The following is a 22,586-nucleotide window of genomic DNA, read 5'->3' on the forward strand; positions in this document are numbered from 1 at the left end:
GGTCCCGACGAGGAACTCATTTACTTTCTTTTCTCCCTCCTTCCTACACCGACTCCGAGAAGATGGTAGAATCCACTTCCGGGTTCCTCCCCCCTCCCCCCCCCCGCCGCTGCCGGAAATCTCGCGATGGAGGGAGGAGGAGGTGAGGCTGGTTGGGCCTGGCGGGCTGCTGGGGTGCAGGCCTGGCGCGGGCCGTGTCGGAGGCGGGCGCTGTGGCGGCTCTGGCTCGGAGTCCGGCGTTGGGGTACAGTGCTCATGCCCGCCGCGCCCCGGCGCCCCTCGGGGCCCGCCGGCGTGCCCGTTCGTCGGGTCGCGGGGGCGTTTGCTGGTACTGGGATCTGGCCGCCCACAACTGTTCTGAGCCCTTCAGGGTGAATAATTCACCTAGTGGTTGGCAGAATCTTGGGGAGTCTCGGTACTGGCAGTCACACTGTCTTGGTGGGCGTCACAGCGCTGTCATTGACTAGGTGTGTCTTTGGGGCAGGGACTTGTTTGTGCCTCAGTTTGCTTGTCTGCAACCACGGCAGTAGTATCATCCGTGTCGCCCTGCAGCGGTGCGGACTCAGAGAGCACAGGCCTGGCTCTTAGCAAGCGCTGTGTGAGTGTTTGTTAAAGAAATGCCCGTTGTGCGTCCATGTGCAGCAACTTGCCCACGTTATACAATTAGCTAGTAAGCAGGATCGCACTGCCTTGTGCTCAGTAAGGGCCCCCTCGGAAGCCGGTGCTGTGCTGCCTGGGAACGCTCTCCTGGCGCCCTCACTAAATAGTACCCCGTCCTCCAAATCCCGTAACACTGCTGTTCCTCTGGAGCACTGATCACAACCTAATATTTTACAGGCTGTTTGTTATGGATTTCCAGCCCCCCTGCACCCCAGCTGCCAAAGAACACAGACCTACGCCTGTTGGATTATTCCTGGTCTTCATTAGCTACTCAAATGTTCAAACTGATGGGTGCGTTGAACTTTTAACCCTGGCCTGAAAGTCAAAAACTGGATTTGTCCCTGGTTGGTTCGTGATCATTTAACTTCTAATGCTTGGCCCACTTCTCTTAGACTTAAGAGTGATGATCCAGGGACATTTCAGATTTTGGAGTCAGGTCTCAATCCACTTTAACTTGGCCAATTCAGTATTTCCTCATTCAAAATGGTGAATTCTGCAATCTCTTTGGCTCATTAGGTTGTTGTGAAGTATAGGAAATACCTAATGATGTTCTCCGTGCAGTTTATTTTTATTTCCTGTCATTTTTTTCTAGTATTGATAGGTGCTGTATATCAAAAGAACACAAATGGCATTAGACCACTACAAGAAAGGCTTCTTAAGGGACCGAAAAATCTGTTAGAGACATAAATATATGCTGTAGTTTTTCAAGTGGTGTGCGAATGCAAGTACACAATAGCCCTTAAATATTGTGGTATTTAAATATGAACCCCAGTTTATTTTTATTGTAAAATTATTTTTATTAAATTGATTGGGGTAACTGGTTAATAACAAATTTCAGGTGTACAACATTATGATATGACATCTATAGAGGGTGCCAAAAAAATGAATACACATTTTAAGAAAGGAAAATGTATTAAAATTACGCTCATGGTAACCAGTTTGAGCACCTCTTGTAATTACAGAAGTCAAACGTGACTTGTATTCATATTTTCTTATTGGTATATCCTGAGTATTACAATTTTAATAGTTTTTTTCTTTCTTAAAGTGTGTATACATTTTTTTGACACCGTCTGTATATACTCTTTTGTGCTAACCACCCAGAGTCTGGTTTCCTTTTGTTACTATGGTCCCTTACTCTTGTCACTAACATTTTTTTGTTTTTAGATGTCTCCAGGGTACCTTATTGCCTTCTATTTGGCCTGTAATAAAACTCATGTGGCATTGAACTTTATTTTTTTTAATGTAATTCTCACTTTTTTTTTGTAAATCCCACTTTAAACAAATATGGCAGGTTATACTTCCAAACAGTCCTGTTCTTTCTTCTTGGCCTTTTTCCTTTGGCTTGAACTTGAATGAGAACCCTCTGTACTTTTTTGTACGTCTGTCACTGCCTCTAGCTGGCCCAAATCTGTCCCTGAAAATTGAGATTTTCAACCATTATCAGAAGTCAGTAGCTAAGCAAGCATGGATACAACAGAAATTCACCTCTTTGGGTCCTTTACTTTCTTCTTTTTAAAAAGATTCTTCTTTTTTAAAAGATTCAAAATATAGGTAACACAATATTATATTAGTTTCTGGTGTGCAACATAGTTGATCAACATTTTATATCTAAAGAAGTGATCACCATGATAAATCCAGCAACCATCTGACACCGTACCATGCTATCACAACATTATTGATTATATTCTCTATGCTGTACATTACATCCCCTTGATTTATTTGATTTATACCTGGAAATTTGGACCTCTTGTTCCTCTTCACCTCCCCCACTTTTGATTTTTCGGTTATAGTTGACATTCAGTGTTATTTTATATTAATTTTAGGTGTACAGCATAGTGGTTAGACATTTATATAATTTAAGAAGAGATCCCCCTGACAAGTCTAGCACCCACCTGGCACTATGCAGTTATTACCATATTATTGACTATATTTCCTATGCTTTACATCCCCATGACTATTTTTTAACTACCAATTTATACTTCTTAATCCCCCCTTTTCACTCAGCCCCCCTCATCTATCACCCCAACAAATCTAGTACCCATCTGACACCATACATAGTTATTACTATATTGACTATGTCCCTTATATCCCTGTAACTGCTTTGTAACAACCAATTTATACTTAATTCTTTCTCCCGTTTCACTCACTCCCAACCCCACTCCCATCTGGCAACCCACAAAATGTTCTCTGTGAGTCTGTTTCTATTTTTTCATTTTGTTCTTTAGATTCCACATATAAGTGAAATCACATTGCATCTGTCTTTCTCTGTCTGATACTTCGTTAAGCACAATTGCTTCCAGGTCCATCCATGCCGCTGCAGATGGCAGGAACCCATTCCCTTCCATGGCCAAGCAATATTCCACTGTATATATATACTCTTTATCCATTCATCCATCGACAGACACCCAGGCTTCCTCTGCATCTTGGCCATTGTAAACAATGCTGCAATGAACATACGGATGTGCATGTCCTTTCAAAGTAACGTTTTGGGTTTCTTCAGATAAATACCCAGAGTGGGATTATTGGGTCCCTCTTTGTCTGTTATAGTCTTTGTTTTAAAGTCTGTTTTGTCTGATGTAAGTATTGCTATCCCAGATTTTTATTTGTTTCCATTTTCATGAAATACCTTTTTCCATCCCTTTACTTTTCATCTCTGTGTGTCTTTCGATCTGAAGTGAGTCACTTGTAGGCAGCACATGTAAGGGTCTTGTTTTCTTATCCATTCAGCCCTCCTGTCTTTTGATTGGAGCATTTAATCCATTTACATTGAAAGTAATTGTTGATAGATATGTAGTTATTGCCATTTTATTTTCATAATTCTGATCTTTTTTAGCCTTCTTAAAGAAGTTCCTCTAACATTCCTTGTAATACTTGTTTAGTGGTGATGTTTGGTAGCTTTTTTCTTGTCTGGGAAGCTCATTATCTGTCCTTCGATTTTAAATCATAGCCATACTGGGTAGAGTACCCTTGGTTGTAGGTCCTTGCTTTTCATCACGTTGAATAGTTCCTGCCAATCCCTTCTGGCCTGCAAAGCTTCTGTTGAGAAATCAGCTGACAGTCTTATGAGAAGTTCCTTATAAGTTACTAGTTGCCTTTCCCTTGCTGCTTTTTGGATTCTCTCTTTGTCTTTAACCTTTGCCATTTTAATTATAATGTGTCTTGGTATGGGCCTGTTTGGGTTCATCTTATTTGGGACTCTCTGCACTTCCTGGACCTGTATGTTTATTTCCTTCACCAGGTTAGGAAAGTTTTCAGTCATTATTTCCTCAAATTGGTTCTCAATCCCTTGCTTTCTCTCTTCTCCTTCTGGCATCCCTGTGATGTGAATGTTATGCTTGATGTTATCCCAGAGGTTGCTTAAACTATCCTCATTTTTTGTTTTTGGATTCTTTTTTTTTTTTTTTTTTTGCTGTTCCGACTGCTACCTTGCCTTCCAAATCACTGATTCGATTTGACCCTCTGCTTTATCTAGTCTGCTGGTGATTCTTTTTAGTGCATTCTTCATTTCAGTTATTGTACTCTTCACTTCTGACTGGCCCTTTTTTATGGCTTCTATGTCCTCTTTTATGCTTGCTCTCTCTTTGTTGAAATTTTCACTAAGTTCCTTGAGCATCCTTATAACCAGTGTTTTGAACTCTGTATCTGGTAGATTGCTTGCCTTCATTTCGTTTAGTTCTTTTTATGGAGTTTTCTCCTGTTTTATTTGGGATATATTTCTTTGTTTCCTCATTTTGGCTGGCTCTCTGTGTTGTTTCTATGTATTAGGTAGATCTGCTATGTCTTCCACTCTTGGCTGGGTGGCCTTACATAGTAGGTGCCCTGTGGGGCCCTGGCACAGTCTCCCTGGTCACTTGCTTTGAGTGCTCCAGGAGTGTCCCTTATGTGGGTTGTGTGTGCCCTCCTATTATAGCCTTGATTGCTACTGGCACATCAGTGGGTGGGATTGACCCTCAGGCTGGTTGGCTGTGGGCTTCGGACCCGTCCATAGCTTAAGGCTGCTGTGTGGGGAACTTACCCCACTAAGTGTGATTCACCCCAGCAGGCTCTTGCCTGTTGAGACCACCCTTTAGGTGTGCCTCTTGTGGGGTTAATTGGGTGGTGCTCTGCTGTGGTCTGAAGCCAACCTCCAAGTATGTTGGCTCTGGAGCTTCTTGGGAGGGGCTACGATGCAGGCCCAGGTCACTCACTGCCTGTGACCTGCTGGGGACTAGCTGGTAGGAGCTACAGAGTGATCTGTGGTGGTTTACTGCCTGTGCTAAAGTTGTATGCTCATGTGAGAGGCCACGCTGTGAACTGAGGACTTCTGTCACCAGTATTGGGCTTGGGGTAGCTCCGCAATAAGCCAGGACAACTCGAGGCCTGCTGCCACCTGCTGGCTTCCTTAAGGTTTAGCCACTGATAAAGCCTTGCACGAGTTGGATGAGGCAAGGTCTTAGGGACACTATAGAGTGGAAAGAGCTGTGGTCACCAGGTTAATGTAGGCTCTGGTTTGGTTCCAGTGCTGAGCCTGGAGCTACTCAAAGTCCCAGAGCACACCAAGGTCAGTCCCGGCCTGCCTGGGGCCTGTGGACTCCAATAGTTTTCCAAGAAAGGGCAATGTGGGTGGGGCTGGCTGCTGGCAGAGAAAGTGCCTCCAGCTTTGGGGAAGTTGGATGGAGTGGGGTCCTAGTGAGTCAGCAGGCCAGAGCAGCAGATCTCACCAGGACAATCAGATTCAGCTTTGGCCAGAAGGGGAGGGCTCAATACAGGAAAGTCGGTGCCCACCTGCCGGCTGCACAGGAGCAGTCCCCCACACAGGGGAAATGGCAGCTATCTTCCAGGCCTCCTCCTGAGGTCACACACCTCAGTCTGCCTCCCCCCCCCATATGCCGCTGACTACCCCCTGAGTCACCATCCCTCCCCTGGAGCCCAGAGTAGGTGCCTGAAACTGAGTGAGTCTGTGCGCAGGCTGTTTAAGAGGACAGCTGGGTTTCCCACAGCCTTCTGTCCCGCCCAGATGGTCAGAATCTCCACTGTTTTTCACAGTCAGATATTGTGGGGGGCTCCTGTTCCCAGCACGAGTACTCCAGGCCGGGGAGCCCAGTGTGGGGCTGGGACCTTTTGCTCTCGGGTGAACCTCCACGGCCGAGATACCCCTCCTGATTCTCAGCTGCCACGTGGAGGTCTGGGACCAGCCCACTTTGCATCTTCGCCCCTCCTACCAGTCTGGACGTGGCTTCTTCTTTATATCCTTAGTTATAAAACTGTTCAGCTAGACTTCAGGTGGTTCTCCAGGTTGATCTATAATTTAGTTGTAATATTAATGTGTTCATGGAAGGAAGCAGGCACAGTGTTTTTCAACCCTGCCATCTTGGATCTCTGCTCTGGGTCCTTTATTTTCAAGGACTGACACTCTCCAAGTGCTCAACAGCCAGTGGCTGCCACAGCTTTCATCTAATGGAATGGATCGATGTTCCAAAGAGCACAGCTGACAGAAATCTTTGTCATTTATTTCTACCATAGTAAATAGTCATATGAATCTGAACATGTCTCAGTAAAAGGATAAAAGGATTAGAAATTTGTAGAAGCAGTCTTGAATTTAGTTTTGAATCTTCAGAGACTGGTTTTCACTGATAAAAATCAATACTTTTTTTATTGACTGGAGGTAGCAATATAATTATATTGGATTTACATAATATCTTTAAAAGTTCATACAAATTTTTGTGAAGTTGAAAGACTTACAGGTATAAAACCTTGTGACAGAAAATTCAGTGATTGCATCAAGGGACACTGCTGCTAGTGTTGCTTTTCTTAAAAACACAAATATTGTGGTGATTTTGCTCAGTTTCATCCCAGTGCACAAGAGTAAAATGCATGTTTAGCCTCGCATCAAGGTCTCCCACCTCCCTTCCTGGTCTACCTCCCACTTTACTCAGCAAATGGTTTCCCCACCTCCTATGCCTTAGTTCCTAGGCTTCCTTCTTTTGCCAGCACCCTCAGGCCCAGCTCAGATTCTGTCTCTCTGTCAACACCTTCCTGGTTCCATTCTTGGGATCGGTCTTCCCTCCACCTACCCCTATATTCCCACAGCATTTTGTACACGTTATAGCATTTCTCACAACCTGCTTTGTATCTGTCTCAAGTGGACCCTACACCACACACAGGTTATATGGAAGGCCCTGGAGACAGGAGCCCATTATTATATCTTGCTGGTTGAATTCAAGGGTACAGATCTACACAGGTGAAGTAGAATTTGGGTTGTCTGACTCATGTTTGTGTAATCGGCTGTCTACAGGCTTATGCTGACTAGAGAAACTGTCCATTTATGGACAAATGGATAAACAAAATGTGGTCCATCCATACAGTGGAATATTATTTGGTCATAAAAAGGAGTAAAAGCTGATACGTGGTACAGCACGGATGAATGTTACAAACATGCTAAGTGAAAGAGGCCAGTCACACAAGACCACATGTTGACCACTTTCATATGATTTCACTCCTATGAAAGTCCAGAATAGGAACTCTGTTAAGACAGAAAATAGATTAGTGCTTGCTTAGAGCCAGGGAGTGAGGGGGAGGCTCGGAGGTTGGTAACTAAAGGATAAGGGTTACACATATGTATGAATATACTAAAAACCTGTGAATTGTACACATTAAATGGGCAAATTGTATGTTATATGAATTATAGCTCAAGAAAGCTGTTAAAAACTATTGGTTCCCTGTATCCCCCCCACACCTCCTATAGTATTGAGAATAATAGCAGCTAACTCACTCACTCTCTCAGGCCTGTGCTAAGGGCTTTATATGTATTATTTATATAACTTCCAACAATCCCATGAGGATGCAGCAACTTACCCTAGTTAAGTTCTGAGCCTCTTGAACTGTGTGACTCAAATCCTCTTAACCACTGTGCTGTACAATTGGAATGCCCACAGGATAATTTTATGCAAGCCATGACATGTGCTGTGCCTTTTCAAAAAATAATCAAATGCATGACTACTGCTATAGCATATAAGGTCTTTCATACAATGCTGAAAAGTATAACTGAAAATGTATTTCAGACTCTTGCTTTCTATAAAACACCATCGCCTTTCTAAACTTTAATTTTACGTCAGCACCAGCAGTAGACCTGTTGTTTTTGTTTCTGCATTGGTTTCCCCTATGAACCGGTTTTAAACCTCACTTTAGCAGACCTCAGGCATCACAACAAAAGAGGCACACTGAACAGAAGGTGTCGGTGGTTGATCAGCCGCCCTGGAGAAGGGACGCAGGTATGGGCTAGCCCTTGGTGTGCCCGGTGTTCAAACTTGTGCTTTACAGAGTTGTAACAGGTCACCACATTTCATGGCTATGGTAGGTAGAATAATGACTCCCTCCCCTCGCCCCCAAATAGGTCCACGTCCTAATCCCAGAATCTGTGACTGTTACCTGAGGGGTTTTGCAGATGGGATGAAGTTCAGGACTTGGCGATAGGGAGATAACCCTGGCTTGTCTGGGTGGCCCCGTGTAATCCCAAGGGCCCAAAGGAAAGGGAACACAGGCAGCCCTGGGAGCAGGAAAGGCAAGCAAACCCGTCACTCCCTGGAGCCTCGGGAAGGAACGCGGTCCGACCCATGTCCAACTGTTGGCTTCCAGAGCTATACGACAGGAAACGTGTTTTAACCATTAGGTTGGTAATTTCTTAGAGCAGCAATAGGAAACTAATCCGTTGGATCTCTTCACTGACTTACTAATTACTGAAACTATGAACCCTGCTGCCTTTGGATGACAAGAATCTGTTGTCCTCCCTCCTGTTTCCTTGGGTTTCTGTTTTTGGTCTCAGCTCCTGAGCTAGACGGTGAGCTGCTTCAGGGCAGGATAGTCTTGTGGGGTTCCAGTGCCAGGCACCGTTCTGAGTGCTTTGGCTGCATCCACTCATGTCATCCTCACAACGACCTTGTGACCCCTAGTTTGCAGATGAGGAAAACGGGGTTCAGAGAGGTGATGGGTCACGCCCTTAGCAAGGTTTGTGGCTGGGGTCCTACCTTCGGCAGGCTCATGCCCCTATCTGTGGTATTGTGCTGGTCGTTAATCAATTTCAAAATTAATTTCAAGTCAATTTCAATGTGAAAAACTCGAGATCTTATTAAGACTGTGTTTAAAGGATAAAACTCAAGAGAATAAGGTATTGTTCATTTCTCTATAATCAGCAATTGGAATTCTTTTGTTTTATTCTATACTTGTGATAGCATTGAAATGATTGCTTTTTGTTCTTTTTTGGATCTGCTTTAAAAATCTCTTTATTACCATTAAGATTTTTAGTAAAACATGATTTTTTGTCTCTTACTTTAAAATTTTGTGTGATGATTAGAGATGCCTAATTTTGATATAAAATCCTTTTCTCCTATTTGGAATAGGGTAATAATTAGAAATTTTCATGCTTATTTATGAGTCTTTGTTCTGGACCATAAAAATATGGAGTTTATGGTGAATATTTGTATTAGTGGATATTGAATTCATAAAATACCAAATAGGAATGAATACGTTGTTTTCTAAGGTTGACTTCTGGAGACAACAAAAAAGAATGTTGGAAAGAAAACACTGTAGTTTTCCACAAAAACTAAATACCATTTGATTAATACTATTTAGTGTCAAATAATTTTCTCTAAAACACTTTAATTTAGTTCGTGAAATTTAGGACTCATTGTGGAGTCCTACATTTATAATTCAAATTGTATTCAGCTATATTATCCTTTACAAAGCATGAATTTGTTTGTCAATGAGAAATTGTAGAAGAAAACGCTACTTTGGATTTCAGATTTGGTGTTACATGTATATTTTCTGCTTGTTCTCAATCTAGGTACGCACCCGGGAACACGTAAAGAAGAAAGTCAGTCAGGACATGTTCTGCCCACAAGTCTTGAAGCCAACGGCTTGAAGAAGAGCAGTTGGGGATTCTTAGTTACTGGGGTTGTTGGGGGGACACTGGTGGCTGTGTATGCCGTGGCCACACCATTTATAACACCCGCCCTCCGAAAAATTTGTTTGCCTTTTGTACCTGCAACCACAAAGCAGATTGAAAATGTTGTGAAAATGTTGCGCAGCAGAAGAGGACCGCTGGTGGACATTGGCAGTGGCGACGGACGGATTGTGAGTTGTGCTAAGGCATTTTAAGGTTTGGAGCCAGAACTGTTAAAATTCTGTTTCATGTTTTTTAGGAGGTTTATGCAAAGATTTCTCGCTAAATCTGACATTAATAAAGCAGTTGTTTAGTTTGGCTGAACTATCAAATCCTCCAACATGAATTTGGAATGTATTTTTCTCAGATTTAATTAATTATCTCTTAAAGGAAAATGTTCTGCAGACACACCGGGTAAAGAGAAACAATTAATTGGTAATTATGACATTGCCTGTTAAGAAACTTGGGCCAATAGAGGTGGCGTATCTAGAATAAACCTGTTAAATCATCTCTTTTTACATTTATCTATACTTACACGTGTATAATTTCTATGGGGTAATGTAGAGTTAAAATAAGGAAGAGTTGGTTCACTTATCCAAAGGTCAGACGTTTAGTGCCCTCAATTGACTCTGATCCCAACTGGACACCTGTGAGTAAAGACTCAAGGCCACTGACTGGCAAGTGGGTGTCCCAGAGCATGTTCCTCCACGGGGAAGGTGACACTGTCTTTAGGCCTCCATCTAGTGATGAGCTGAAAAGTGAGGATAGCCGTAGGCAAGTCTGGTGTTCCGGAAACATTTAGTGTGGAGAGCAGCAGGCCACAGGCCCCCAGCGCCTGCACACATGGGCCCTACACTTCATCATGGTGACCCGGAATAATCAGAAGAGGTTACCAAGTGCCTTGTGTTTTTAAGAAATCAGGAGCTGAGTATATGAATCAGGAGGAAGTCCTGAAGTCTAGGTCTGAATGCCTTACCTATCCGAATGGTATTTTTGTGGTTTCTCAGAAAATGGGTCCTTCTTAAAAGAGGCAATACTGCAGTTACTCGGGAAGTTGCCATAGTGGGACAGCTCCTTCAGGGGTGCTCCCTGGAAGAGTGGTGGCAGGATCAAGTGAGCAGAGAGACCCCCGGGACCAGCCCACCCTCTCTCTCACCTTAGGAGACAGGTGGCATTCTCCAGTTGGCTTGATTCTGACTTGTTCCATTTTTACCTGCTTTCAATTTTGAGTGAATAATCTTAAATACTAAGGAGATATGTAATTAATTGCAGGTTCTTTGCTGACAGTAGGGTTTCCACGCGGGAAATTCCCGTTCTCAGGAATTGTTTTCGCTTTCCTACTCCCGAATCCCAGAATACAAACTGTTTTCTGTTCTCCACGATGAATTGTTTCCGCAAAGTGACGGCCGATACTACCAACCACCTGGGTTCAAGGAGCCGATTTTCCCGATTTCCCAACCAACTTTTCTCAGGATTCAGGGACAGGAAAGCAAAAAAAAAATTCCCGAGAATGGGCGGGAATTCCCGACCGGAAAGCCTAACTGACAGGTTATTTTGATTGCCTGTTACAAACTAGCTCACACTTCGTCCTCCTGGGCTCATGCATGTTGCCTGCTGCCGTGCTGTCCCTGAGGGAGAGATGCCATGGGTTTTCTGTAACTTTTTGTCAGACCTACCCAAGGCTTGGCCCGTCCAGAGTTAATTACATAGTCGTCCAAAGCAAACTGGATTATCCGTACTGATGCTTGACGTGACATCTTTGACAAAAACACGAAAACTGAGTTACCTTGTCTAGTAACCGGCATTACCTTGTCCACAAAGCTACACTTATCTTCCAGTGGTGTCTTGAACGAAGGAGTTGCCTTTCGATGGGATGTTTTATGATTATAGATCATAAATAGGAAATATATCACTCGACCATGTAAGTTGATGTTTTTCTTACCGTGAGTAAATGCTGGCCTCTTTCCGCAGGTGATAGCAGCTGCAAAGGAAGGATTCACAGCTGTTGGTTATGAGTTAAACCCATGGCTGGTCTGGTACTCTAGATACCGCGCGTGGCGAGAAGGGGTGCAGGACCTGGCCAAATTTTATATTTCAGATTTGTGGAAGGTATGTAAGTCAGTGAGTGGTCCTAGAAAACTCCAGCCAAAACTTTGTAATTCATAATTAGTATGAGTGAGAACTGAAAAATGTGTAAAAAGAAAAGTAATTAAAATACAAGTGTATATTTCAGCATAATGAGATGTGAACATCTTTTAAGTTGATAGATTTGCAAATCAGCTGGACTCTAGAGTAGAAGCTTAAGGTTTATGACATGGTCGGTCATGTGAGTTCCAAGAATTTATTTGCTTACTTAAGGAAACCCTCATTTCTATTTATTACAAAATGATGAGATTTGTTTTTAATCTTATTTGGGAATCTTATATATTGTAATATAGGCATTGTTAATGTCATTCTTGGTAAACAGTAGACTCTTCTGTGTGTGTGTGTGCGTGTGTGTGTGCGTGCGTGCAGAGAGACAGAGAAAGAAAGAATCTACCAACCATACTGTCACGTCCTGGTCTTTGTAAAGTACAAAATACTTGCAAGTTTATTTGTACTCTTAAAAAAAAAAAGCCCTGTAATTTTGCTCTAGCAATGCTCCGTAAAATGCTTTCTGTTAAATAAGAATTTCCCACTGTAATGTTGTCATCAGTAGCTTATAAAAATTCATTTGAGTTTTGCTTGCATTTTTTTTATGCCATACATAAACGATCTCTCTATAGAGTAAATAAGACTTTTATTGGGCAATAAGAATTTTGACTGGCAAAGCACTCCCCCCCCAGTTTTTCAACCAGAGACCATTTTACTGCTTTTGAAAACTTATTTTAGAGAAGAAGAGGGGGGACTAGAATTTTAAGGATGGTTCAACTTAAAAACCAGGTGGTTTTGAGATTCCTTGAGTTCTTGCAAAACCACTTTGGTGTAGAGTAGAGTAGGAAAGTGTGGACCAGGGGCATTGATGGCCCAAGGTCAACTGACTCGGCTACCAGCTGGTCACTGGACAACTCCTTGGCCTTTCTGTCAGATGACCCCTGGGGCAGGCCCTGGGTGGAGTCGCTGTGAGGATGAAATGAGGTAATTTACGGGGAAGCATTTGGAAAACTGATGGATTGAACTAAAATGAACAAAAGTGTGCACATGATTTTTTTTCTTTGTGAAATCTTAAAGGAGTCCACTCTGTGAAAACCTACTATTTAGTGAAATGGAAAATTGCTACTCATTTTGAAACAAAAGTTAAGCTGGATGTTTGGCTTTAAAAGTTAATCCATGAATTGTTTCCCTCCCTCTCCTTTAGGTTACTTTTTCGCAGTACTCAAACGTTGTTATTTTTGGGGTGCCTCAGATGGTGAGTATGCACTCTCCTGTCCCCTGTCTGGTTTTGGGTCGTGGAGGCCCTTCCAGCTCTAACAGACCACCTCTGTATGGCCTGCTCACCCGTGTGCAAAATGCCGGCCTCCCAGAGATTCTGAGGCAACACTGGATTTCAGTTCATTGCTTAAACAAAATACTTCAGGGCTTTACAAGTTTAATCATAAAAGATTCAGTCGTATTTTTAAGCTTTTGCTCCAGATAAAAAGTCTTAATGATCTACCTAAGCCCTAAAAATTCCATTCTGAAAACTGCTTTATGAGCTCCTAGTGTGTCATGTAGTTGGAGATTTTCACGGTCGCTCACTTCCATCCAGCTCGAATCACTCGGGAAAGTTAATGGGAATGTTCCCTTTGAATTGATCATGCCTCCGATTTTGCAGGGAGATAATTTTCAGGGTGGGTGAGCGCTGACTAGTTTCAATTGACCTCAGATAACTGATTTGTACTGAACTCTGATTATGTACTTTCAAAAGTGAAAATACTGCAGAGCGTACTGAAAATGGCCCTAAATTTAGCCTTTGGAAAGATGACCAGGATGGGATGCTAGTGTTGTAATTGTTGGTTTTCAGACCATGGCAAGAAATCCCTGTTCACTTTTCAAAGTCTGTAATTGTAGCCATAATAATCTTGCAGAAACTGGATGTTTGCTGAAATGCCACTATAAAACTGAAAAGGCTTTCAATTAAAATACAGGGAAATTTGTTTTCTTATTCATATCTTAATTTTTATATGAGATATTTTAGTGCTTGAAATTTTTTCTTACCATTGGAACCTTCAGTGCAATGCCATTTTCTTTTATTATTTTGAAGTCAATTTAGAAGTGGTTTTGTTATATATTCTTGAAAGTGACAGGATTCTATATGTTCATAAGCATAAAATTAAGATGAAGCCTAGGTGTCTACACTTTTGTTATAGAAATCAAAAGAGGTAGAAAGGCATGATCCTTGGCCATTAAAAAACACACAGACTATTTGGGATTGTAGAATTGCTGTGATATTTGATGGTTATTTGATACTTATGATATTTGGTCATTCCTTCAGAATAATTAGCATTTGGGGGCAAATAACTTTAATTTGAAATCCACGCTTTCTGAAATTAGAAAGGTGATACGTAGTGGGACTCCCGGCAGCAGTGAGAGGCCGGATGATGGCCTGAGATGTGGGCCGTGAAGCCACAGCAGCTCCGTCCCAGCGGGGGGCAGCAGTGGCCTTTGGTCGTTGTCACTGCACAGCCCGTGGGGTCCGAGTCCTGGTGCTGCTCATCATGTGGGAAGGATTGTCAGTTTTTGGAGCTGTTCACTCGGGGAATAAGAGCCCAATTTTTTTGATCAACACTTGTGCAGTTATTGTCCATTCTTCTGCACACAGAGAAATCTTAAATAAGGAACTTGTAGCATTCCACTGTTTCCAAGAAGAAGGGGAGCAGCTGACATCCAGGAAGCACCCACATTCCTGGGAATGACCTGCAGTTTTCCATGCAGGTGGATTGATCACGGGCGCAGAGGGCCCAGTTTCAGGTGTGGAGGCCCCTGCTTTCCATTCTTGCCAAGCTTGGCCTGCAGGGAGGCCGTGAGCAGGAGTGAGAGCACGTGCTGGGGAGCCAGAGGCCAGGTCAGCCCTGCCAAGTCCTTTTACCTCTCTGGGCTCCATCATTCAGTCTTCTGTGAAAATGCATTTCCCTTCCCTGAAATCGGGGGCTCAGCAAAGCTGTTGTGGCATGAAATGTTTCCCAGGGCAGCGGAAGCACACATAGGCCCTCAGAGAGCCAGGAGGACACTCAGGGCACTTTGCAGGTAGAAACCTTGGTGTTATAAACTCTCACCCTGTTTCCGATACCAGGCTGATTACTCCTCACAGCTCTTTGCAATCACAGCTCGATGTTAGAGGTTCCCTACACGTTCCTACACTGGTGTGCATCTCACGCACTAGGAGTGAGGACTGCCACTCAGACCTGTGCGTCCAGTGGTAGGATCGGAAATACGCACACAGAGGACTTGCTCATGCACCAAGAGCATCTCTTCACAATGGAGGACCGATCACTTGTGTCCCTGTGAAAACCCTCTGTGACTTCTTGCTGCTTAAAAGTAGCAAGGATAAGGCCCAAACCCTCCACAGGGCCCCAAGGCCTGGCACAGAGTGACCCCTGCTCCCCCAGCTCCCTGTACGTCCTCTGGGCCCCTTTGTGTGGGGCCGTGTCCATCCCTCTGACTTCAGTCCCCCAGCCCTGGGCCTGCTTAGTGAACACCTGTGGACCTTTCATGGTCAAATGTCTTCCTGTGAGAAGCCGTCCCTGGGACGTGAGGGACTCTGGGCCCTTATAAGGCGGGAGCCATCGCAGCTTTGAGCAGAGGAGTGGAGGAACCTGCTGGGGCTGAAAAGGATCACAGGCTGTCCTGGGTGAGCAAAAAAGAGTCAAGGGTGACTCCCAGGTTTGGCCTGAGCAACTGGAAGTTTGCAGTTGCCATCTGTGAGCTGGGAACGGTGCAGGTGGAGTGGCTGGGGAAGATCAGGAATTCGGGAGGCATGTGGTGCTGGAGATGGATGTGGGGACATCGAGTTGACAGTGGTGGATAGAGGGCGTCTGGGGCTCAGGAGGGAGAGTGGGCTGGAGGTCAGGTTTTAGGCATCAGTGCCCAGGGAGGGGGCAAGGCATCCAAGGTCTGAGGCCTGGTCTCTGACAGGTGAGAGGCAACCCGCAAAGGACTCAAGAGGAGGACCTGGGAGGAGGAAAGCTGGGGTGGGTTCCTAGGAGCCCAGTGAAGCCAGTGCTTCGGGGACGAAGGAGTGACGAAGGGGCTCAAAGCTGCCGACGGCCATGGCTGGTTTGTCTTCCATGCCTTTGAGCTGGTGTCAACTTACGTGTCAGGTTTTGAAGATGTAATTAGAATATGATGAGTTCGTGTCACTCTAAAGCCTATAATTGTGTGAATAAGTTTGAATTCCATTAGACAGACATGACACATCACTGCTTCCCTTTGTGTGTGATATCAAGACCCAGATTTGTTGCATATTTATGCGTAATTTAGTCAGTTAATTTCTTATGATTGAAATAGCTCCTTTTCATTTTTAGGTTTATCTTGACTTAGCATATGACAGTCATTTGGAAGTAAAAGAAACTAAAAGAGAAAAGAATAATGGTAATGTGGATACGTTTACAATTATCCTTTTTATGAACACAATTACCATAAGAAATCCTTGATATTTTGGAAAAACACATATTGTTTCATTCTTTGCTTATTTAACTTCCCCCCCCATGAAGCAAAACATTTTCTTTTTTAAAGTCATCTTTTCCTGGATGTTAAAAGAATAGAAATGTTCCATCCTTAATGGAATTTACTGTTTGTTATCTTGGTATTGAGTCTACTGAAGAATCAGAATTTTGGCTCACTGTATCTGTAGGTCATGTAGAGGAGTTTTTACAAACCACTTTATAAAAGAATAAAATCTTCATAGAAGTACTATTGATTTGTTTGTCTTGATTTGCTTTGGTACTTTTAAAGGTAGTAGTTTTTGCTCAGATCTTGGTTTTTAAATGTCATTTCCCACCCAGAGGAAGCAGGAATATCTGAGAAATGGCTGATCCCAGGGCTTAGGAAGGGAAGATACAAAAGCCTTGAACATTTTGTTAGGGTCAAATATAAGGAAGTGCTCACAATATTTGACAAGGGCACTTCCAAAGGAAAGAGCAAGCCGCTTGAAGAGGCTCCCAGTATCCAAAATGGAACAATTTGAACATTAGAATAAACGAGAGGGCAGATTATTGTCGCTGATGAAATGAAATCAGATCCTAGGCGTTCATCCTTGTAGTGCTAGCTAGCCAGGTAGGTAGGGAGAAGGGAAAGCCCTTCCTTGCGGTAGATTGTAGAATTCCATCTAAGAGAAGTGATGGAATTAGCAAATCCACACTGTGCAACGATTATAGTAAAAATTGACTCAGGCCAGAATCATCAGTGAACGCTGCATCTAGTGGGAGGACAGTCTGGTGAGTAACAGGATATGTACATCCTCTCAAGGTAGTTCCCCGCAAATGATCCATTACAAAGGACAAATAGTGGCCACACTGTGGAGACACCAGATACCACCTTAACCCAGTGGTGACCATCACCCTCAAAGCAGGAACACCCCATGGGCGTCTGACTGTGGGGCCCTGAGATGGTCACAGACCCACTTAGGGGTCATTGCTAAAGACCCACACGCTGAGTCATTTTGAGCAAACATCAAAGGAAACCCAGGTGAGTACCATTCGGAAAAATAGTTGTCCCGTATCCTTAAAGGATGTTATTGTCATAAGAGACAAAGATGGAAGAACTCCAGATTAAAGGACAGTAAGGAAACGTTACAGCTAAATATAATATGGGATCCTGGACCCGGGGAAAATGTTAGCAAGGCCATGACTGGGACATTTGACAAAATTGGAATGTTACTACTAGAATCATTTTATTGGAATACAATGTTACATTTCCTGAATGTGATAACTGCTGGGGCGATTTCTTAGAAAATATTTTCTTAGAAAACACTGACATTAAGGAATAAAGGAGCATGTTGTATTGAACCTATTCTCAAATTAGAAAGTAAATGTTCATAGAGAGGTGAAGAGGGCAAATTGGATAAAGCAAATATGACAAACTTAAAAGTTGGTAATCTTGGGTATAGGTTTATGGGAGTTGTTTGTTCTATTCTTGCAACTTTTCTGTAAATTTGAAATTGTTTCAAAATAAATTAAAAGAAGAAAGCAGAAAAAATATTCTCAAAGATGAAAGTAGTAATATATTTTTAGGACATGAAGAGAAATTTTTAAATGATTGTTAATTTACTCATATAATGTCAGTACTCTTTTAGCAAACAATAAAATGCTTTCATCACCAGTAGATTGGTAAAATGACACAAAAGTGATAAGTAAGAGGATTTTACTTTTTATAAGTTGACTATAAGTTATCCATAAGTTATAGATATATTTTTTAAAAAGTATGAAATATTATATTTCAAGTTGGTAGAATGTGTATATTTTTTCACAGTCTAATTATTCCGTATCATTGACTAAATGCTATTGATTTTAATATGCACATTTGCTGTTGAGAAAGAAAAAAATATTGCCAATTATAATTCTAAGATGATGTCAATTGTGAGATTTCAGAGATGTTAAAAATGTGGAAATGTGTTAAATAGTTGAGACAGAGTAGATTGAAATACTTAGGTAGTTAAATAATTTCAATCTGCTTCTCATTTTAATTATTGCCACATCATAATTTTAGTTAGAAAACCAGAAATATGTGATATACATCTGCAAAACATGGTGTATTTCATGACTAATACTAAAAAATGTTCTTATAACTGTTGTTAATAGTCTTGTGTTTTAATGGCTTGTTTGATAATGTACTCACGCCCCAACGTGATCTTTTTTACAATTAGTAATTTTTGCACAAGTATTTCCAGGGACTCAAATACAGAAGGACATTTGGGAATCATTTCCTCTGACCCACCGATCGCTGAAAACATGGCTGTCATTCTCCACAGATGCTGCAGTTGGAGAAGAAACTTGAGCTTGAACTTGAGGGTGATGCTAGAGTCATCGCTTGCCGGTTCCCTTTTCCGCACTGGACCCCGGACCAGGTCACCGGAGAGGGGATAGACACCGTGTGGGCATATGACATGAGCTCGTTCAGAGGAAGGGAAAAGAGGCTCTGAAGGTCGATGCATTTTTGTCTGTTGTTCAAACATAAAATTTACTGAGTTTTTCTGAAGTGTTGGTGGTCTTTGATTTTACAGACTTACAGTTATGTGTTTAGCAAAGGGTATATTTTTGTTTGGTGTGGAATGAGAAATTGCTATTACTTTCCCTAACTTTTGGAGGAAACACATAGAAGTTAAGAACCACAGGTAGCTTTAAAGTCTCCTTTCTTGGTATATTCTAAAAAAAAGTGCTTACAGCTTTTCATGTACTTGGATGCATGAAAATATGACTAAGCAATGGTCATGTTGATGGACAGGCAAGAGGCTGACAGCAGTTCCCATTACCAAGGATATGACTGAATGCCGCAGATGAGAAGAAACAATTTTAAAGAGGGTATATATCGGTAAATGTTTGCAGGTTCTTATAACTTCATTCATATGTAAGAGTTAGCTCTTTCTTCTCTGAACTTCATGACAAAATTAATTTTCTAAGGGATTTAGAGAGGCATTTATATTTCATAACATTTGCTAGGAATAATTTGTTCCAAGACTAGTAGATTACTGTATTTTATCGAATCTAAGGTGTGTGTGTGTACGTGTACATACACCTTTTAACATTTCTGGAATTGTGATGTACCTTTCAGTAGATGGTGTTTTATAGCTGTAATGGGCAGCCTACATCATCAACTACCATTGATGGGCTCTCAGATTTGACAAAATAGGGTATTTAGAGAAGATACGTGGCAGTGGAGTGGTTGGCGATGATTTAATAGTAAAATAAATTATTGTGAGCTTTGGCGTAAGCCAGACCTGAGTTTGGATCCCTCCTGGACCGAACAGGAGGCCTTGGACGGGGACTTACTTTCTCAGAGCCTTGGTTTCCTCAATTTCTCTGTCATTGGGATAATGATACACTGAACTGGGGCCTGGGGACTGATTTATAAAACTCATGGCATGTAGTCTTTGGTCTGTAAATAGTATTTGTTATTGTAGGTGCTAATGGAAACCCTATTCACAGAGGTTGCAGATTGTTTCTACTAGTCACTTTGTTTTATGAAAGCAGCCATTTATTTAATATTTCTCATTTATGAGAAGAGACTTGACCGATTTAGATAAAGACAAGTTAAGGAAAAATCTTTGAATATGAGTAGACAGGTTTCATATATCTGAAAAATTAATATTGAATAGTGACTCAAATAATCCCTGCTTATCACAGAAAAGAATTGAACTCCCAGCCTTGTAACCTAAATAACAAACTGCTGCAGAGATCTGATAAAGTGAGATGGTTTGCGTCTTTTACTAAACTGATAAAAATATGATCAATTTGATAATTTTTATTTAAATGAGAAGTAACTGGGGACTCATTTATTCATTCAGCAAATACTTACTGAATGTCTACTGTGTAATGAGCTTTTCCGATTCAGTGGTGAATAGACATGTAAGGTCCCTAATCTTATGGAACTTATATTCTAGAAGGGGGACACAAAGAAATAGGTGAGTGAATGTTAGTGTGTATGAAGTTGTCTATAAGAAATAACGGTGTGATAGTGTAGAGAGCAACTGTTTGGGGACAGGGTGTTGTGGACATTTGTCAGGGTTTTTGGCTGCTATCACTTGCCCTTTTCCCAAGAGGCCCAGATTTGCTAATGAAGCAGGAATTCTCTGCCATGGTGTGCAGCTTGGGTGTGTGCCCCTCACCGTCTGCTCTGGCCAGCCTGTAATGGCTGGGCATGCATGGAGAGGGGCCCATCGTAGCTCCTTGCCAGGAAGTGTGGTGGCCAGAGGCACACGCATTCCTGGTGGATTTGTAGAGGCATCAGGTTACACGCAGAGTACTAATATAACTTGCCACTTTTGGGGTTTCTCCTTTAGCTTCCCAAGAATTAGACGATGCTTAATCCTGCGACCTCAGAGTAAAACAGACCGTTTCACAGAAGTATTGTGATTCACGGAAACTGCAAGATCTTTAATTGCTTTTTAAAATTGTACCTTCAGGTAAGAAGTGCACCTTTTGGTAAGGATTTCCCTGTAGAAGTGAGTGTGGCTTCTCTGAATGGGTGGTTTGAATTTTCACCAGTTACTAGGGTAAGGACATTGATGAAATTTGCACAGGACACAGATAGGGAATGACAGCTACTATGTTCGAAGTCAAAAACAGGATTCAACAATGTCTGTGCAGGTTGGAATCAGGGATGAGTGCTAATCTGGTAAAATTTCGTTAAAAAAAATCAAACACGAGTAGAAACACATCAGGGTGACGTAGCCTAAAAGGAGCCATGTGCCCATCTGAATGCGTCTTCTCCAGAAGCATGGCCCCAGGATCGCAATCCCGGGGGGCGCCATCAGACCCTCCGCCAGTTCTGGCATTCAGACTCCTTGCAGTGCTTAGCTCCACCATGTGCATGTGAAACGAAGTTTAAAGGATTTAAGAAATGAGGCTCTCTTCCATATGAAGTGTGTTCACCATTGCTAGGGGGCGTTGAACCCCACGATAAAACAATAAAAAAAATGCCAGCTTCCTGACAAACCACAGCCGGCACTACCCCTCTGCCAGTGTAGTTTCTCTGTGGCTGGCGGTGTGAAAGCCCGGCTGTGAAGACATTAACGTGCTCACGTGCAGGAGGAATCTTCTAAGCTCGCGCTGCAGCCCGAGTGCCCCAGCCTAGCCCGGCTGAGTGCATTTCAGGAAAGACCTGTGAGTTGCTGCACAGTGTACTGCGCGAGTCTGCCTGAGTCTCAGCAAACACTCAGGAAGCACAGGCCCTGGCTGTGTGGTGTATCTTGTCGCCTGCTGAGGCCACACAGTGTGCCCAGCCCTTCATAAGTCAGACTCACTGGCCACAGGAGCGTTGCTCACCTGGCCTGGGTGGCAGAGTCTGCAGGCTTCTGACCCAGGCCACCTTTCCCAGAGCAGGGGGCGCCAGCGGGCCCCCAAAGGAGGAGTGCGGACACTGCTTGCTTCTACCCCGCTGTCATCGCCCCTTTTCTTAGTAACAGAAGCCCCAGTCTTTCAGGTGTCAGGCACTGAGGTGTTGAGGGACGAGGGGCCCTGCAGTTGTCTGGTCCCGTTCCCGGGCATCAGGGTGGGTGGTATGCACGGGATCCAGTTCCTGCCAGTGAGGTTGCACATCTGCTGGGAGCTTCGGGAGAGGTTTTGTTGCTGATAGAAGAAGCCTGAGGAGTGAGCGTCCTTCCTGTGTCCGGACAGGCTGCTTAGGGCAGTAACACCTGACGTTTTAGCAGCTACTTTGCACCACCAGGGAAAGTGAAGGGGAAGTCCGATGTAGTGAAGCTGGTGGAGCAGGAAGAGGGAAGACCGGGTCTTCGACAATGCGTTGCTGAACCGAACTGGAGCCTCCGACTTCAAGACATCTTGTTAGAGTGAAGTAATAAACCCATGTTGTTTTAAAGCTGCTTTGACTTGGGTGTTGTGTGACTTGCAGGAAGCGGCAGCCTGTTAGAGGCAGGAGGGTGTGAGGCTGAACTGGGCGAGGGGGCTCCCAGTGTGCGATGGCAGGGGCCTGTGAGCCAGCAGGGGCACGTTCCCCGTCCCCCTAGAGGAGAGCACTAGAGGAGACAGTACTGGTTGGCCAGGTCAGAAGGTGTGTCGAGTGTGTGAGAGGGATGGATAGCTCCCGCATCGGGGGGGCCCATTCTCAGACTCAGAGTAGCTCCCAAAGCCGTGTCTGGGGAATTGTACCAAGTCAAGAGGGCTGTGAACTTGGACACGGCCCTCACAGCTGACATGAGTCATCCCAGGAGAGCGTCCTGTTCTTGGGGACATGGGCAGGGCTGAGGGACAGCAGAGCCTCAGCCGTACCCCTGCACCCAGCGAGTTTTATAGGGGGGAGATGGTTCCTCAGGAGTACAAGGAATTAGGAAAAGGAAGGGAAGCAGTTACCTTCAGACTGCCTTCTTCGCAAGTAG

The 22,586-nt window shown here is 43.3% G+C and overlaps 1 protein-coding gene across 10 annotated transcripts; it reads left to right on the forward strand.

The window, feature by feature from the left end:
- The first annotated feature begins 25 nt into the window (after window positions 1-25).
- On the forward strand, window positions 26-22,075 carry ATPSCKMT (ATP synthase c subunit lysine N-methyltransferase). 10 transcript variants are annotated; one of them, XR_012495183.1, is made up of 9 exons: window positions 63-142; window positions 838-951; window positions 7,828-7,910; window positions 9,479-9,768; window positions 11,549-11,686; window positions 12,915-12,965; window positions 18,504-18,676; window positions 20,532-20,654; window positions 21,920-22,066. XR_012495183.1 is itself a non-coding variant. In XM_074329080.1 (8 exons), exons 1-7 carry the CDS (start codon window positions 63-65, stop codon window positions 18,672-18,674), a joined length of 927 nt encoding a protein of 308 aa, XP_074185181.1. In that variant the 3' UTR covers window positions 18,675-18,676; window positions 20,532-22,075. The 10 variants fall into 10 exon arrangements, 9 of the variants coding, with proteins under 9 accessions (XP_074185188.1, XP_074185181.1, XP_074185182.1 ...); XM_074329080.1 differs by having other exon boundaries at window positions 20,532-22,075; XM_074329081.1 differs by lacking the exons at window positions 20,532-20,654; window positions 21,920-22,066 and adding an exon at window positions 16,060-16,126 and having other exon boundaries at window positions 18,504-18,730.
- Window positions 22,076-22,586: the final 511 nt, after the last annotated feature.

This window comes from Rhinolophus sinicus, linkage group LG03 (assembly GCF_036562045.2).
Source record: "Rhinolophus sinicus isolate RSC01 linkage group LG03, ASM3656204v1, whole genome shotgun sequence".
In the NCBI taxonomy this organism is placed as follows: Eukaryota; Metazoa; Chordata; class Mammalia; order Chiroptera; family Rhinolophidae; genus Rhinolophus; species Rhinolophus sinicus.

What these genes read in the sequence shown, in the direction of transcription:
- ATPSCKMT (XM_074329080.1), top strand. Translation starts at nt 63, where the DNA reads ATGGTAGAATCCACTTCCGGGTTCCTCCCCCCTCCCCCCCCCCGCCGC. An exon ending in TCAAATGTTCAAACTGATGG is followed by an intron (nt 952 to 7,827) that starts GTGCGTTGAACT and finishes ACCTCACTTTAG; the next exon opens with CAGACCTCAGGCATCACAAC. An exon ending in GCCCTGGAGAAGGGACGCAG is followed by an intron (nt 7,911 to 9,478) that starts GTATGGGCTAGC and finishes TTCTCAATCTAG; the next exon opens with GTACGCACCCGGGAACACGT.